This window comes from Thermobia domestica, chromosome 11 (genome assembly GCF_964235325.1).
Source record: "Thermobia domestica chromosome 11, izTheDome1.hap1.1, whole genome shotgun sequence".
Lineage (NCBI taxonomy): Eukaryota > Metazoa > Arthropoda > Insecta > Zygentoma > Lepismatidae > Thermobia > Thermobia domestica.
In genome coordinates this window covers 68,378,580-68,397,275 of record NC_137464.1, presented here as the reverse complement: position 1 = coordinate 68,397,275, position 18,696 = coordinate 68,378,580, and the positions used below count along the sequence as shown (strand labels likewise).

At 36.7% G+C, this 18,696-nt stretch overlaps 1 protein-coding gene across 1 annotated transcript in view; it reads right to left on the bottom strand.

Annotated features, from left to right (window-relative positions):
• Positions 1–4,027: 4,027 nt before the first annotated feature.
• The window catches only part of LOC145665163 (uncharacterized), a 187,968-nt gene continuing 173,299 nt past the window's right edge, over positions 4,028–18,696 (bottom strand). The window contains exons 5-6 of the mRNA XM_081732446.1: positions 7,928–8,078; positions 4,028–4,056 (exon numbers count right to left, since the gene is read on the bottom strand). Of these exons, the coding sequence (XP_081588572.1) occupies positions 4,028–4,056; positions 7,928–8,078 (180 nt within the window). The remainder of the gene's footprint in view (positions 4,057–7,927; positions 8,079–18,696) is intronic.

The window sequence follows — 18,696 nt, the reverse complement described above, 5'->3', positions numbered from 1 at the left end:
TTCGTAGATTCCTCTAGGATAAGTCTCAAGGCAGTGTTACTACACAATGGCGATGAAAAGCCAGTCATCCCTATTGCTCATGCTGTACATATGAATGAAACATACTAGAACATGCGAAACCTATTGCAGAAAATAAAGTACGAACAGTTCTAGTGGTCTGTATGCACTGACCTTAAGGTTATTGCCATCCTCACCGGTTTACAAGGGGGTTACACAAAGCACTGCTGCTTCTTGTGTCATTGGGATAGTCAAGCCAAAGATCAGTACACCATCACAAAATGGCCGCCAAGGAAGCAACTGGTCCCAGGGGAGATGAACGTGGCTAATGAACGTCTTGTGAATCCGGAGAAAATATTCTTACCACCTCTTCATATCAAATTAGGGCTCATGAAGGTCTTAATCCAGGCCCTGAACCGGGATGGTGAAGCATTCAATCATCTCAGAAAACTATTCCCAAAACTCAGCGAGGCCAAGGTGAAAGGTGTTTTTACGGGACCTCAAATCAGAGATGTTTTTAAGGATACATTTTCTTCTAAGCTTAATGAAGTGGAAAGTGAGGAGGCTTGGGAGGCCTTTTGAGAAGTGTGCAATAACTTTCTAGGGAATCATAAGTCATCTGATTACAAAGACCTTGTGGGCAAGTTAATTACTTCATTTCGTAACATAGGATGTAATATGTCCCTAAAGTTATACTTCCTGCATTGCCACCCTGACTTCTCTGAAATATACAGCTTGGGGGAGGTCTCTGGCGAACACGGGGAAAGGTTTCACCAGCAAATAGCTACCATGGAGAGGCGCTACAGTGGTAAATGGAGTGTGAATATGTTGGCAGACTTCTGTTGGAATGTGACGCGCGAGACACCCTGTAGTAATTACAAGAGGAGTAGGAAAACCAAGTGACACGTAAGTGTTAAACTTTAACTTTTTATGCAATTTTATCTGCATAATGTATATTGATATTTAATTATAACGTGCAAATTATTATGGGTGGAGAATAGCATCTTTGGGCGGATATTGAAACAGCCCCTCCTCCCTGAAAACTGGTACGTCCTGGAGAAAAACGGGTTACGGATTCCAACTCAGGACCTCGAAACCTATAGGAATCACCTATTTTCGTTCGTGGTAGCGAAAAAAGTTTCATTTTGCCGACCAGTGTAATCACCAACTTACTAGAATCCATGTCCATGCGCATCAAGACGCAAGTGAATATTGTGTAACACTATATACAAGCATATTGCACAAAAACATGTGTGGATTGCTCCTAAATTTTATGTATATGGAAGACCTATTCCTTCTGATAACGTATGAGGGACACTCCATGTGAGATCAACCAATGAAATGACAAAATCTGATAGCTCCCTGGCGATCTTAGATTTTTTGTAAAAATTGGTGCACAGCTTTATTACAGTGGGAGATGAAAAACCCCAAATATTATCCCTCTCCCCCTGAAAGTGTTCCCATACAGGATGTTCAAAAATTACCAAAAGAGCATTTTTCAGTTCCAATGATTATTAAAACTTGTCATAAATGGTTAATATATGCAGTAGAGACATGGAACAAACACCAGTGGAAAGCTTAAAAATTGCTCTACAAGTTGTACTATATTGAAAAACTGCATAATAAAAATAACACTTCAAAAATTAAAATTAAAATTTGAATCTTGAATTTCGCAGTTTTCCCTGTCAATTTGTTCAAACTGTCTAGATTGTAGTCTCGTATGCGTACTAAAACACCACAAAGTTTCATTTTGGGCACTCGATGGTATTCGATTCCAAATTCAACATAAACCAAACATTGCAAGATATTGACCGTGTTAAGAACTGGGTTCAGATCGATAGCCATTTGCCTGTAGTTATTTACCTGCAACATCAAAGGAATTTATATTCAACTTTGTTTCTTTGTGTTCACTTAAATTTATACAATTATCTACCTCTCGAGTTATTTAGACAGGTATTACGTTTCCGAACATGACTCAATAGAGGCCATTATGCTTGTTTTTCAGTATGAATGCTTATAAATTTATATTGGCTACATTGATACATTTTATTTTTATTCTTAAGAACCACTATGTTCTTCAGTTCACAACGTACTTCAACCCATATCCACGCGCACAAGACGTAAGTAAATATTTTTGTAACGCTCCACACAACCTTGAGTTATTCGACAATAGCATGTGTAGTACTGGTCCCCACTGTTATGTATACATAAGATCGATCTTATCTCATTTCATACGGACTTTATGGTGGATAAACACCACGTTCCTTGATTTTCTGGAAACGGAAGAGTAAAGGAACAACTGCCTAATCTTCAAAGAATGTTCGTTGGATTGACTCCGCATATTGATATTATTATTCGTTAAAATGAAAGCTACACAGTGAAGCTGAACAAATATATTACTATTATTATTATTATTATTATTATTATTATTATTATTATTATTATTATTATTATTATTATTATTATTATTATTATTATCACCATACTTTTGAACTTTCACGGCGTAATTACTGCATAGTATGTTCTTATTTCTGTAATTTTCCTGGATTGTATGTTATTTCGTTTATTAATGGGCACAAATTTGTCTCCAGTCATTGAATAAATGAATTTCGGTGTAACTGACCTACAGAAATAAGTCGCTTCGTCCCAAAGAGCAGAACTGAACTTAGTAAGATTTGAATTATTGTTCCAGGTGGCATGGTAGTGTAAGGGTAACGTCCTGGACTGAAGAGTAGTGTAGGTTCAAAACGTAGTTTCAAATACTGGTCAAGGAAAACTTATTTCTTACAAAGTGGTAGTGAAGAATCGAATAATGACTGCTCATACTAAACGAGCAAGTTGAAGCAAACACCTGTATCATGATGGAGAGGATTTACAAATGTTGATTGGGAAAGGACAAATAATAACTATGGGGCTACGAAGACAATTCGAAACACTTAATTGGTCTGTAGGATCCACTTTTCATGTTCTTGTTCTTAGGAAAAATATACCTTTTGTTAAATAGATTTCGGGCAGAGTAAAAGTTGGTGTAATGGTATCGTCCTAGACCTCCAAAGGGAAAATCTCTGTTCAAATCCCCACCATATAGTATCTTTTATTTTCATAAAACATTCGCTACCAACGTTGGTTTGAGAAATTACAAGGCATCACTGGCGAGAATCCGATAAATATGGTGTGCGCTCTTCATCTTTTAGAGTAATATGTAGTTTTCATATTTATATTCGTCTTTCTATCCATCTTTCTTGACGTTTCCTTGCCGTCTTGCATCTTTCTGTTCTATCTCTCTCTCTCACACATACACACATAAACAAATATGTAAAAGAAATAAGTACTCTTTCTTCCTGTGGGTTTCCGAGTCTCAATCAAATGACCGTACAACCTGCGATGGCCCGTTTCAGTCTAGCATGTTCACTCTATGATTCCGAATTACATTATATTGACAATAGGTGAAATCGAGAGTGGATGTTCGGAACAGAAAAATGTCCAGAAATAACTAAAAAATGGCAAGTTTTTGGAGTTTTTGGTCATTTCAAGAGATTTTATTTATATTAATTTGACACAAAATTGGTTTCCATCTAATAATTGAATTTCTTTTGTCCACATATGAAACGCGATATATGCAAGATTTGCTACGTCTATAAGGAACAAACATCCAATTTCCCTTTTAAAACATTTGTAACTTTTCATTATGATACAATTCGGTGTTTTAATGTAGTCTCTTTCTGATACAAATTTAGCAGTGAAATACTCATTCAATTTTTCTTTATTTTTTTTTAGAGCTTGCATTAGTAGTCTGAAATGGAAGATATGGCCTACTCTTCCTACTAAGTTTATTATAACGTATTCCAGATCTGTACGTTCAATGAACACTAACGAATTTGCAACTGAACCACGCGGAAATAAAGAATGTGTGTTAAACTTTTGGCATGATCCTAGATGTGTCTCGTAACACTACAGTTTCACTGCCAAGTGAGAATTTAATTTGACCACCAAGTTTGGTATTCATTTTCAAAGTAACTTAATGAATTTTTCAAGCTTTCTCCATATATTCGAACAGTTCTGAAAAAATATAAAAAGAACAAACGTTATTTCTACATTACTGTTGAATTTCCGGAAACGAAACTTTATAATGTTACGTTCTTTTCTTACTACTTTTAAATCAAATATTTTTGTCTGCCTCACTTCCACACCTCCAACAGATATATATTAGTTTCAATTTTTCATTGATATGTTTGTTTCTCCCTCCATCAACTTATGAATCTTGTTTCGTCTCATTTTTATTCTTTCACTTTGCCACTAATACATGTATATTTTGAAATTAGAATTGTGCTCATATTGTTGCTTATTTTAATATAGGAGAGAGGAAAGGAGGAAAGAGAAGGTGTCTCTTTACCAGACAAGATTATGGGATAAGGTGTATATTCAATGGCCTAGTTTAAGGTGTTAGCTGTCGCTTTTTTTCGGAGTACTAAGTTCAGTAATTCGCCATCAATATAGTCAATCAGAAGCGTATTTGTCACGGAGAAATAACACGAAATGTGAAATCTCTTAACTGTCGAGATTTGAGAGTCGACAAACTTTACATTTTCAGGTGCTAATTACCTCGAAATCCGGGTAGTCAGAATAGCCCTGGATAGGGGACTTATATTTTTAAAAAAGTGACAATCTCAGCAAAATGCATACATCTTTTAGTGTGAGAGAAAAAGGAATTAAATGTCTCACTTCTAGCTCTATTAGTCTTACCGTTCTTAATCTATATGAAAATTACTGATAGAAATAAGGAAAATGAATAATGGTTATTTTTTAGAACATTCCACTTTAACATCACACCAATTTCATCTTCCGATTTGCTTAGTTGTGAAAAATTACAGAGTATAGTGCTACACTGTGTAAACTATGTGTACTGTCCCTGATTTTTGATAACAATTAGAAACAGAGGTAAAAGATAAAATACTGTAATAATTTTCTATTAAGGCCGAAGTATAACTACTTTTATTTTAACAAATATTTTGGATTAAAATGTTTGTTCGGGTTCACCTCCTTTCCCCTCTGTCTTGGGTACGGAAATGAAAGAACACATTTAGATTATGATTTTGATTCAATTATATTCCATATCGTAAATTACGATATCGATTTTCAGAGAGGGAGCGATGTATTAGGGGACCCTAAGACTTGCGATAGATGAAGTAATAAAACAATTTTTACAATAATGTATTTTAATGACAATTTTTTTACAACAAATTCCAATATAAATAAATACACATGCAAATTTGCAATATCATATACTGTAATTTCTTAGGTGCCAAAACTTTTCCTGAAAAAAAAAAAAGAGCCAAGAAAGCACCTGTCAAAAGTATGTGCTTCGAACTTTGACCTAGAATTTATCATAAGAAAACCCTTCTCTTTCTCTCTCTCTCTCTCTCTCTCTCTCTCTTTCTCTCTCCCTTTCTCTCTCTCTCTCTCTCTCTCTCTCTCTCTCTCTCTCTCTTTCGGAGATTTCCATTTCATTTGGTTTTGGGACCGCTCGTTGAAAAAAGTGTACACTTGACCGCTATATGCAGACATGCTCTTAGGCAGAGTCAGAGATTTTGAAAATGGAACGAGTTTTCAGTAACAATAATTATTATTACAACAATTGGGCTTACAAGAAGGGTCCCATGTCTTTATCTTGCATGAGAGGCCCGCAAGTCTGCTACGCCAATGGTGTCCCTTATTCTGTGCTTGTCTCTCCGTTTCTTGAGGACGCTTGTTGTTGTGCAGTTGGTCTTTTATATTAAACCTTTACATTATGTAACTTTTTCTTTTTTATTAGGTCTTTTTTGAAGTAGGAAAGAAACTACTTTCCTCTGATATCAATTTCTTACTATATATCTTGTTTGAACTGCTTAAGAAAGATCACTTTGTAACTTTTATATGTCGTCCGTTTCCCTCATAATAATAAAACTGTCATTCCTAACTATTTCTTTTCTTCCCTTATTTGCAGTTTGCCACATTGATATATTTGTAACGAAATTGAGGTTTGGTCCAACCCTCAACCAACCCAATGACCGAGTTTTTGAGTTGCCTGCTATTGTAGGAAGAGGAGAATTGCAGGTGGTAATGCATACAAACGGACTTAGGTACAGAATTTTATAATCGACATATAAAACGTTTATTTAAAGAATATGAAATTAATCATTACAGGATACATTCCGAAATTCAATGTGCATTAGCAGAACGATTTATAGGAACATTAAAAGAAAAATTATATCGTTATTTTACTGAAACAATACATATTGTTATATAGATCTTTTAGATCAAATTGTAAAAAAAAATATAATCACACTTATCATAGTAATATTAAAATGAAACCTGCAGATGTAAATGATTTTAATGTGGATCAAGTTTGAAATACGTTGTACACGCGATAACATAAATAAAAGAAATTAACACGTAAATTTCATCCGGGTGTTTATGTGCGTGTTGGTAAATATAAACATAAATTACAAAAACCAAAATGGTCACAAGAAACGTTTGTCATTGATAAATGCATTCCGACAAATCCGGTTAATTATAAATTGAAAGATTGGAAAGGGGAAGAAATTAAAGGAATATTTTATACAGAAGAATTTCAAAAATAAATCTTAATTCAAACAAATCCTTTTTAACTTAATCTTACTAAAACGAAAGAAAGTTACGATGTATGTAAAATGGTTAGATTATCCGTCAAGTATGAATTCGTGGATTAAAACATTTTGAGTTGGATCCTGTTTGGGACCCTGGAATATTTATTTTACTTTGAATCATTATACTTTTGAAATAATGACATATCTGTGTTTTTGTTTCTACACTTATTCCACAGTTTTAGATTCATACGAGTAGCCATAGACTTTGCAATGAAAATTTTGTTTTTATTTTGACCCACCGCTATTTTGCACAGGCTTATCGTAGAGAGTCGAGACTTGATTTATCTTCTTTCATTTAACACCAACTTTCATACGACATGCAAGTTGACTCCCCTTTCCATTTAAAAATTTTTAGTTGGCCCCGTCTGGAACCCTGCGGGGAACCCTGAGACAATTTATTTTACTTTGATACGTTGTACTTTTGAAATGATGAAAGACTGTTTATGTTTCCATATGTGTCTCACCGTTTCCGATTTTTCGGGATTGCAACGGATTTTATAGACACGCTTAAAGATTTTAATAAAAATAAGTAGCGTGCTGCTCTCAAGCGGAATGCTTGAGACCTCATCAATTCTGGTAACCGGTTTTGATCTTAAATTTACCCAAGCTTTCAGGAAATATATACATCACCCTCACTTTGTGGGTTCAGGTTCAAGTACATCCTGGGTGAAATTCTACCTACATTAGATCACTCATGGAACTGTGCGACTTTGGGTATATGAATGTAAGCATGGCAGAAGAACCATTGAAGATGCATTACATCCTATAGCTCGATAACCATCTATGACGCCTAACACCACCAACGAAGTCCCTGATTTGGTTTTAATCGAGAGACGAGTGAAAGTTTGGGAGTTAAAACAAACTGGTAAGGGGTCGTACATGAAGTAAACAAATGTTTTGAAAGGCTCTTTAAAACTCATTTATACGAAGTGAACGAAATGAGGAAACGTTGGGGCAAGTGCGTTGAACTTCGCAGGGACTATGTCAAAAACAATTCAAAGAAACTCAAATTGTTTTCCTTGATATTAAACGAAGTTACTTATCAAACCACCGTCGTAGATATTGAGAAGTAATCTTTTGATATGGATTAAGTTCTGTAAATATAGACCCCATCTACGATTTTATTCCTCCATTGCAGTTGAAACTAATAGAAATCTACTTCTACTTCCGGTTCCGATGTTGATTCCCATAAAGCCAAAAAATTTACAAGCACCGACTAAAGGGGTTTCGTCTCTTCATTTTAAAAGTGTAATAGCAATACTTACTGGTACATCCTTGTACATTCACGTTCAATTTTCCAAGCATATTCTCGACATCTTTAGGAAATTGTTGTCCTATCAAGCCACAATATGTCCTTCTTAGATATAAAGCTTTCACGATTTTTTTTGCGGTTTCCTTTTGCTCGTTCTCTGTAACCTGCAACAAAAATGATAAAATCTTAAATCCTATCATAATTGTAATTGACGTTAAGTACGACAAATTAATATTAACCATTAAAAGTAAGTTTCATCTGTGTGTTCTTTTTTGGGAAGACAATTTATGACATAATGTAAGTCCGATTCTAGACGTCACTAGGTGATCGGTAAGAGTTCTCACAAGTAAACCTTACGTTTGGGTGAATCGAGTTGCTGACTGAGACACATATGAGAAAGTAATACTAAATGTGGTCAGTATTTCAGTGAAGTTTTAGGTGCGAAGCTCCAGGGGTTTAGGAGATACAGCTACCAGAACATCACATGGAAGTACAGAATAGTCTTCATACAGTTGGAGGTAAAAGTTCTGTAAGACCTCTTGTAACGACAAAAGGTGAATAACAAATATATGGGTACATATTAGGACTAGGGGGAAGTCATATAGTAAGGATATACCTGACGGCGGCCATCTTGAAATCCGCCATTTTGAATTAAGATTAAGTTTTTAAAATAGGAATAGGATGATGTGATACATGATTTAAGGCGCAAATTTAATCAGAAGAACAAAGGTAACGTTAATTTTGATTTACGCGCAATTGGTAAAAAGTTACAGGGAAATTAAATATTGTTGCTGCATATGTATTAGTCCTTTACCCCACCTTGTAAATTTTGTGTTAATGATAATAATTAAATAAAAAGCAGATGGATAAATATTAGGTCTATGGTAAGAGTTGCCGTGATGGCGGCCATGTTCAAATCCGCCATTTTGAATCAGACAAAAGTTTTAAACAAAACGCATAACAGCGGCACCTTATTAATAGCAAATTTTACCATAAATCCAACGGTATAACCATTTTTGCTTTATCATTAACCAGCACAAAACTAATGGATCGCTCCTTACGACTACTGCTTTGACGGAATTGTTAACGACAAATGTGTCAAGTGTAACTCGATTGCCTTTGTCAGGCGTGCTCACTGTGAGCAGAGCATTTGTGCAAGTCATGCACTCTTTTCTGAACTACATATTGATTGTACTAATTGAAGACTTTTCTGGAAGAAAGACCCAAGTTCAATTATGACTCAATTCCACTTTGGTCATTTTTCCTTAAATTAGCAACTTGTTTATGCGATAACAAATGCTGGTTAATGATAAAGCAAAAATGGTTATACGGTTGGATTTATGGTAAAATTTGCTATTAATAAGGTGTCACTGTTATGCGTTTCGTTTAAAACTTTTATCTGATTCCAAATGGTGGATTTGAACATGGCCGCCATCACGGCAACTCTTACCATAGACGTAATATTTATCCATCTGCTTTTTATTTAATTATTATCATTAACACAAAATTTACAAGGTGGGGTAAAGGACTAATACATATGCAGCAACAATATTTAATTTCCCTGTAACTTTTTACCAATTGCGCGTAAATCAAAATTAAAGTCACCATTGTTCTTCTGATTAAATTTGCGCCTTAAATCATGTATCACATCATCCTATTCCTATTTTAAAAACTTAACCTTAATTCAAAATGGCGGATTTCAAGATGGCCGCCGTCAGGTATACCCTTACTATATGACTTCCCCCTAGTCCTAATATGTACCCATATATTTGTTATTCACCTTTTGTCATTACAAGAGGTCTTACAGAGCTTTTACCTCCAACTGTATGAAGACTATTCTGTACTTCCATGTGATGTTCTGGTAGCTGTATCTCCTAAACCCCTGGAGCTTCGCACCTAAAACTTCACTGAAATACTGACCACATTTAGTACTACTTTCTCATATGTGTCTCAGTCAGCAACTCGATTCACCCAAACGTAAGGTTTACTTGTCAGTAATAGAAACATCAAGAATATACTTCATCGGGATTCGAATCTTTGCTCTTGAGCTATTATGTCAACACTGTTTGGTTTACCCTCGTTTCATGAAAAGTACCAAGTAATTGTCATAAGTGGTTCCCAGTACCAGAAGTCCACCGTCATATTCCAGGATTCCAGGTGCATATAATATAGTAAACCTAAATCCCCCTCAAGAAAATGTCCCATAAAGCCTCGGGTTGGACTCTAAGAAGGTCTCATATAATCCCGAAGAGAGATAAGGCTTACATTAACTTTACAGAAGGCACCTAATGTTTGAGATGTGAGAGAATCCTTCGTTGCTCTGAACTAGACATATTAAAAATATAAAACAACAAATAATAAACAATGCACAAGTTTCATATGTTTAAAACCTTACTTTACCTGTTACACAAAAACTCAATAATTAAGCACTTGTTTTCGTAAAGAATACACGATATTTACGTAGGCATCATCACATAAACACTGGTTCAAACTTACTTTAAAACAGGTATTTATTGGATTATCATGAACACACTTTAAATTCTCATTGCATTAAGAAAAGAAAATATGGATATTATTAGTGACCCATTGTTACATTTCGCGCAAAACCGAAAGACCGAATACGGGTAAATAAAAGAAAAAGAAAAAAGAACGTAACGAACTGCGAATCTTAGGCGTCCACCATTAGTTGACTGTACTTTCGGGAAAGCTGTTCTTCCTTTTAACATTTTTTTTCTTTATTCCATCATGAATACAAAAACAATGATTATAAATGTTATATTTCCAATTTTGGGCACTGACGCACTGACTACCCTGCTGCTAGCATTTTTTATAACATTTTTTATTATATGAAGAAATTTTACTATGATTTTGTAGAAAATACTGCACAAAAACATGTTCATTAACTTGGCAGGCTACATTTCGATTTAACACATCCTTAGTGCTTCGTTAGTGCTCGTTAGTACCGCAAACTCCATCGTTAATGCTACGAAAATAACGTCTCAATTTTTAAGTCACTATTGGCCTGCTAACTTCATGCCAACAGGCCAACATATCAAACTCACCCCATAAGTGAAACTGTCGGTTCGGATAGCGTTAGTGCTCGTTAGTGCTTCTATATATACAGTTTTAGGATAACAAAATGGGTCCGTTTCATGAAGCTGGCAGGCCACGATTTCTACCTCATATCGTTAGTGGTCGCTAGTGCTACCTCATATTATTTTTTTTAATCATTTTCCCACCTAACTTCATGACAACACGCCGCACGAAATTACAGCAGACCACAATCTCAATTTCACCCATCGTTATAACATCGTTATTGTTTGTTAGTGCCGCATGTGCCATTATTAGTGCTCCATAAATAACGTTTACAACTTTGAAGAAACAATTATTGGCCTGCTAACTCATGCCAGCAGACCAGAGACAAAACCTACTCCAGACCACAATTCCGATTACTCCCGTCATAAGTGCTTTGTTAATGCTCGTTAGTGAAGCATCCCCATAGCTAGTGCTCTGCAGATAACAGCTACATTTCTTAAAGAAAGCCATTATTGGCCTGCTAACATCGTGCCAGCAGACGAGGGACCAAATCTAAGACAGATGAGACCCATCATTAGTGCTTCGTTAATACTCGTTACTTGCGAATATCATATAGTTAGTGCTCCATATATAATGGCTACTTTTTAAAAAAAGCTATTAATGACCTGCAACATAATGTCAGCAGACAACGGACGAAATGTAAGGCAGACCAGAATTTCGATTACACCTGTCATTAATGCGTCATTAGTACTCGTCAGTGCCCCATATTACATTGTTAGTGCTCCACAGATAACGGCCACATTTTTAAGAAGGCGTTATTGGCCACATTTTAAAGAAGGCTGCTAACTTCAGGTCAGCAGATCAGGGACGAAATGTAACATACAGCTGGCGTATGTAACATACGTATACGTATGTGAATATGGAAGACTGTTAGATGTCATACATCCTACAACGACATATATAACATCTAAGCGAGGCAAGTTTGAGCATATGGATAACGTATGCTCCTAGCAGTTTTTGTAGTAAACATAATGATTCCGTATATTTGTACAGTACAATATACAGCAGTCCGGATAAGGGACTTTTCTCAGTGTATTGATTAATAAGAATTTGCGTCCGGTGAAGGGGAATATTAAAAGTTCGAAAGATTTTTTTTTTTTTTTTTTTTTTTTACAGCAATGAAGAATATCAAAGGAAGGGAGATGAAAAACAGCCGTAGCTACAGATTTCGGCGACCCTACACTCACATTATCAAGCTTTCCGTTTTTGTTTTTGTTTTTTTTTAAATAAGAGAAACAGCTGTTGTTATACTACGTTGAATTTTTATCAAGCTGCTTGCAGAGACCATAGATGGCCATTTTCCACTGGGCTCGCTCGGGCTCGCGCTCACCTGTCTCAACTGGACTCGCGCTCACTTCTCTCAACTGAGCTCGCACTCACTAGGGCTCGCGATCACTTCTCCCAACTGGGCTCGCGCTCACTCGCAATCAGTAATCTTATCTTGGCTCGCACTCACTCGGGCTCGCGCTCATCTCTCGACTGGACTCGCACTCAATCGGGCTTGCGCTCACCTGTCTCAACTGGACTCGCGATCACCAGCGCTCGCTCTCAATCGTCCACTGGGCTCGCACTCACCCGGGTTTGCGCTCACTTGTCTCAACTGCGCTCGCACTCACTCGGGCTCACGCTCTTCTGTCTACTGGGCTCGCACTCACCCGGGCTCGCGCTCACTTGTCTCAACTGCGCTCGCGCTCGGGCTCATTTCTCTCAATTGGGCTTGCGCTCATTCGTGCTCGGGCTCAGTTCCCTCATTTGGGCTCGCGCTCACGTATTTCATTGGGGCTCGAGCTCAATTGCACTTGGGCTTACTCCTCTGAGTTGGGCTCGCACTGACTTGTTTCATTGAGGCTCGGGCTCAATTATTGAGCCCGAGCCCAGTTGAGCGCAAGAGCCATGCTCGCGAGCTTGTACATCTTAATGGGCTGATTAATGGCGTATGCCCCCTCAAATTTCAACCCCTGATGGAGTTGTCACAATTAATCGGAGTTTTCTAACTTTTCCTATTTTTGCGGCAGCCCAAACTATTATCTAAATCGATTTTTGTTAAAATAATGTAAGTCATTTTTATATTCATTTTCGTTGTTTCTGTTTGCAGAATCTACGTGCAGAATCTATCATTTAGTTACAAAATAATATTTTTTCTTATCTCATAGAAATACCTGACACATTAATACTAAACTTCGTTAAAACAGCTGCTTTAACAAAATGAACTAGTCCTACAAGTCATAGGTTGTTTATGCAGCTGAAATTTGAAATGCTGTTGATTCATTAATTGATTATGTTTCACCGTCCCCTTTCATCAGCAAGGTTTGAGACATGGACTTATAGTTTTAACGTGGAATCTGAACCACTGTCGTTCAATACTTTTCCACAGGAAATCGATGACAAAAGTCGCGCGTGCTAGCCACTAGATTAGTAAGGGCTTGTAATACTGTTGTCCAATGATTTTCATTAGGAATAAATTATGTGATTTTTTATCGTTTAGTCAGCGTAACGAAGATGTCCAAATTACAGTATGATATACTGATTGTGAATGTGATAGTGCAAGTATTGAACCATTGTGTAGTCCACAATCCAGTATACACCTTCTGAACCCCTGTCACCAAGTCATTCAAAGTGAAAGTGTTAGTGCTCTGAAGAATGTTAACCAACTATCCAACCCCGAGTCAGTAAAGCGGAAATCGACCTTGGCCGATGATAATTTTGTGCTCAAGAACTGCATGAATTAGTACAGCGTTTCCCAACCGGTGTGCCGCGGCACACTGATGTGCCGCGAATGGACCGCTGGTGTGCCGCGAGGAAATCGAAACAAAATTATAAACACTATAGCAACCAAATTGCAAGACATAGGAAAAAATGTATATTTTTGTATTTCACATTACTATGAATTTCTACCATGGAAAAAATTACTGTAATTGTAATATATTATTCTACATCTATTACTGTGTAGCAGACAGTATTTCGGCTCGTACACATTTCCACCGTTAGCTGCTATGTTACGCTTCAATTGAGAGTCATACTAACACCGAGAAATGGAAGCTCTTGTACGGTACGCGTCAAGTGACCATTCGTAGAACACTCATTCGCACGTGAATGACAGAACAATACTTTGTTTAACAGCTGTGTTTTGACTTCGACGCATCGCAAGCTGTGTGATTGCAATAATATGCTCCGGTTTTGGTCAAAACAGCGAAGTTAAAAGTACAAGACATTTGTTTGTTTGTTTGTTATTTAGTGATCTTCGTTCTTAGTGAAAGGTTGGATACAGTTTTCGAAAAAGAAAGCGAATTTTTAAAAATCTGAGTCCTATATTTCATTGCAATTGTTTTCTATTTTAAAATTAGAATAAAAAATAAGCATAATGAATTAGCATAGGGGAAACCCAATGATCGAGCTTCCATCTCTGTGAGAAGGAGATCAGTAATCACAGAAAACAATACCATGGTATTTTATATTTGCAAATAATAATAATATCTATGAGTGTGCCGCAAGAATTCAAATTACACCCGTAGTGTGCCGCAAGTTGAAAAAGGTTGGGAAACGCTGAATTAGTAAGTACAACAAAATTAGTAAATCCCAGGTATGTTAAAAGCATACCTTCACCTTCAAGTTTTATTGTATTGCCAAGCCTCGAGGCTCATTCATTGTCGTGCTCTGTAGATAATAGTTATGTATCTGAGACCATGCTTCAAAACCATATATTGAGAAAAAAGTGTACGTGGCGTATGTAAAATCGTATGTTTCATTTGTAAATCCTGTAGTTTTTGGACTGCAAACGTATAGCTGAAAACGCATGTTTTATAATACTTTCTGTAAGTATTGCATGTGTACGTACTTTCCGTATAAAACAATATGGGCGGTCAGGATCTCATATAGCTACAAATAGACAAACAAGGGAACGTATAGCCTGTTGGCCTCTATCTAGAATTTGAGGGAGTGAATAGCAGTGCTTAAAGTGAGCCGGTTATGCATCCGAAACTTAGAAAATCGGCCGGTATGGCATACCGGTAAAAAAATAAGTGATTAAAACTGTAATTTGCGTCTAGGAAAAAAACACATTTTACACATAGAAATAAGTATGGCGTTAGTGATGAGTCAACAAATATGTTTATACTATCAAAGATTTCGTTGCTGCTGCTTCGAAAGAAATAACAGTTCCCTATCATCATATTCAATGGCAAATTTTGTGCTCCTGATTTTTTTCAACATTTGTTTGAGCAATTCCAACCCCCTCCCTTTCAAAAAAATCTAACTACCGTACCGCCTGCCTAAAATGTTTAACCTGGATCCATCCCTGACATTGACAGGACTTATTTTTTTATTCAAATTTTTTCTTCACATTGTCTGGACTTTTGTGTTTACAACTATAAGAAAATTAGTGTTGACCACGAGACGATACGAGGCCAGAAGAAGCTTTTCAAAATGAAAATTAGATTGGAAAGAAACATTAAATAACTAGATACTAGAGACGAGACGAAAGTGACTACAAAGCCTTAAAGGCCACGTTGAATCACTATGCTATTGTATAAAAGTTCTGTCGCTTTCTCAATCACCACTTTTTTACGAATATCGATATGTCACCTAAGGCTAAAAATAGTCCTCATCGGCATCGACGACTTTCTGTTAACGTTCTGGAAGGTAATGGATTCCATCGCGGTGGAAATTGATGGGCCGTGAAGCGAAGAAGATATCAAGTGCATTTAATACCTCTACTAGGGATTTCAACTGGCGTCCTCTAAGGTGATTATCCAAGGAATGGAACAGGGGATAATCGGACGGTGCAATGTCCGGGGAGTATGGCGGATGCAATAGTCCAGGGCGTAGAATGGTGTCCGGGGTCATCGTAGCTACGTGGGGCTTAGCGTTGTCCTGTAACAGGTGGATCCCTTTGTGATTCAGAAGTGCTGATTCAAGGGTTTTGAGTTTTTCTTGAACATGGCTCAACTGCTGAGAGTACACAGTTGCAGTAGTGTTCTGACCAGCTGGTAGAAGTTCCCGTTGGACGATGCCGCGAGCAATCCACCAAACACACAGGAGGACTTTCCTCGGGTGCAATGCTGGTTTGGCTGTTTTGGAACTGGTTCATGGCATGCTAACCAATAATGACGGCGCCGTGGAGCTTCCTACAGCACCCACTTCTCATCACATGCCAACACTCTGTCTACAAATGGCTCCTTCCTCAGAGGAGACAGCAAAGAAACACAGGTGTCTGCTAGTGTTGTCTTCTGGCCCGGAGTTAAGTCATGTGGGACCCATCGACCCAACTTATAGTGCTTCCCAAGTTGATGGAGGTGCTGTCGATTGGTTTGTCGACTCATACTGTATTGTAGTCTCAGTTCCTCACATGTCTGGCCACTGTTCGCCTCAGTTGCTGTCTAAAGATCTTCTTTTTGTAAATGTGTTGGTGTTCCTGCACGTAGTGCGTCTTCGGGTGTTTCATCACCGTCCTTAAACTTGTTAAAGCACCCCTGCAGTGTCCACTAGTCACGACACTCTTACCAAAGGCCTGAAATATCTTCCATCCCGCTGCAGCGGCGTTTCCACTTCAGTTTGAACTCGTACAGCATACACGCCCTTAAGACGCTCTGTGGAGGACCCATGTTCTCTGTGTCCTTACGCAAGTTCACTGTGTAACTGAACTGCCACAACTAGATAGTATGTTGAATATACCCACATCAACAACTGACCTTCTCCTTATCTCCATTAGCATTCAACTCACGGTGCGAGGTCCAATTAAACACAGACCTTCACAAAAAGCGACATAACTTTCTTGGTTACCTTTATAAGTGCTATGTTTAAATATACGTACCATTCGTGTTCTTCGTCATTTAGATCACTGATATGCTCAAACAAAATCTTAGAAGATTAAAATCATTTTATAAATATTTACTTCTGTTCGGCTGATGATGAGGTGTAAAATATTTACTACATTAGTATTCACTTTCTTTCTTTCTATAGATTCTTCACATCAAAAATGGTGCAAAAATGTCAGGAGTAGAGATGCTCTTTAGGGTTCTGTCTAAATTACTGCTCTAAGGGGTTATATTTGCTCCATACCGTCACCTCATCTGATATCACTTTAAGCACTGGTGAATAGTTTGTATTAACAAACAAGCAATATTTCCTAAAGTTAATTCTGCAGCAGTTTCTTTATTTCTTTACGTTTCCAACTTCTGATGAAAAAATAGGCCTATTAAGTGATATGACACCTCCATCAATACCGGGATGATACAGTCTTAATGCGATTTCTTTACATGTTTTTCTGAAACCTGGAGCTCCACAATAGTATTCCCATTCGGGCCTGCATATTCTAAGTCCATTAGATTACTTTTTTCTCTTATTTTGAAGCAAGAAAACTTTATTTTTTTAACTTTGTGACTTCACTCAGGAGCAACCTCTACCGCTAATTATGTATTTGAAAGCATATTGTCCTGCTAAAATACATTAAATATGAATATTTCTTAATTTAGGCTAAGTTAAAGAGTATTAAAACTGAAAATTTGAAAGTATGCGTTGATTATAGCCTATATTTTGTTAAAACACACCAAAGAAAATTAGAAGTTAATAAAAGCTCAATAAAGATGTTTATGAATGAAATTTACGTCACAACATCAGTTTGAGTCGAGAAGTTATGTGCAATACTTTCGAAAATTATTGTGGTTCTAGTTTTCAATTCATCTTTACAGTTCCTTATGTATATTAAAAGCCGGTTCTTTAATGGCGTAATATAACAGAAAAATAGTACCTATATAAAATGAGGTAATATTAAGGACTGCGTTAAAAGAAGAAATGTAATTATGTCAATTTACGAAGCTATCGTGAAATTTAGAATGTTTTGTGTTTGTTTGTTTGGAGCTTAATATTCTTTTTCATCAGTGAGGTTCTATGAGATCTCGCTCGTCTGGAAGATGAGAATACTTACCACTTATTCACAGTGAATCAATATGAATAAGTGCCTGCAACCCTTAGCTATTTCGTCAGGTATGTGCTAATCTTCATGGTAATAAGATTTGATAAATCCGCAATGAAAATATTGTGTCAAACAACATCAAAATCGAATTGTAACCAAGGCTAAAAATGGATCTGAAAAGGTTGGGGGAATGCATGACGTTATGCTTCCCCTATGCCTATCTTTGCCCACTATATTTTTTAGGAAGTGGAGGAGCGCCATAGATATTTTTGGAAGTGAGGGATGACGTCCCTCGTGTTTTCCCTTACTTTTAACACTGGTTGTAACAAACGACACGCCATCGTTGCAGGGTAGCTTTCGAGGTGTGTGTGTGTGTGTGTCATTTTTTTGGATGTTGAATTGCTATCTTTCTTTTTTTAATAGCCCATTGACTTATATGAGGAAGTATTTTTCTTTTAAATAGACGAGATTTTAATCATTCAATTTTACTAATTTCTTTTTCTGGCTTATTTAGGAGTTCGTTGGTTTAAAAATATTCAATGTAATATTGTTTTAGTTTTTATTTATATATATTAAAATTACATAATACCGTAGTTAAATTTCGCATAGAATACATTTAAAGATCTCAAGAAGTAGTCAGCAAAATTAACAGGCTAAAATTCTTTTATTTCAAAAAATTAAAACAATGTTTCTTATTAAAACTAATGGGCTCAGTAACCATTATGGTGCAAGTTATCAACATTCTTAAAAGCTACTTTTGTTTATTGAGATTTAAA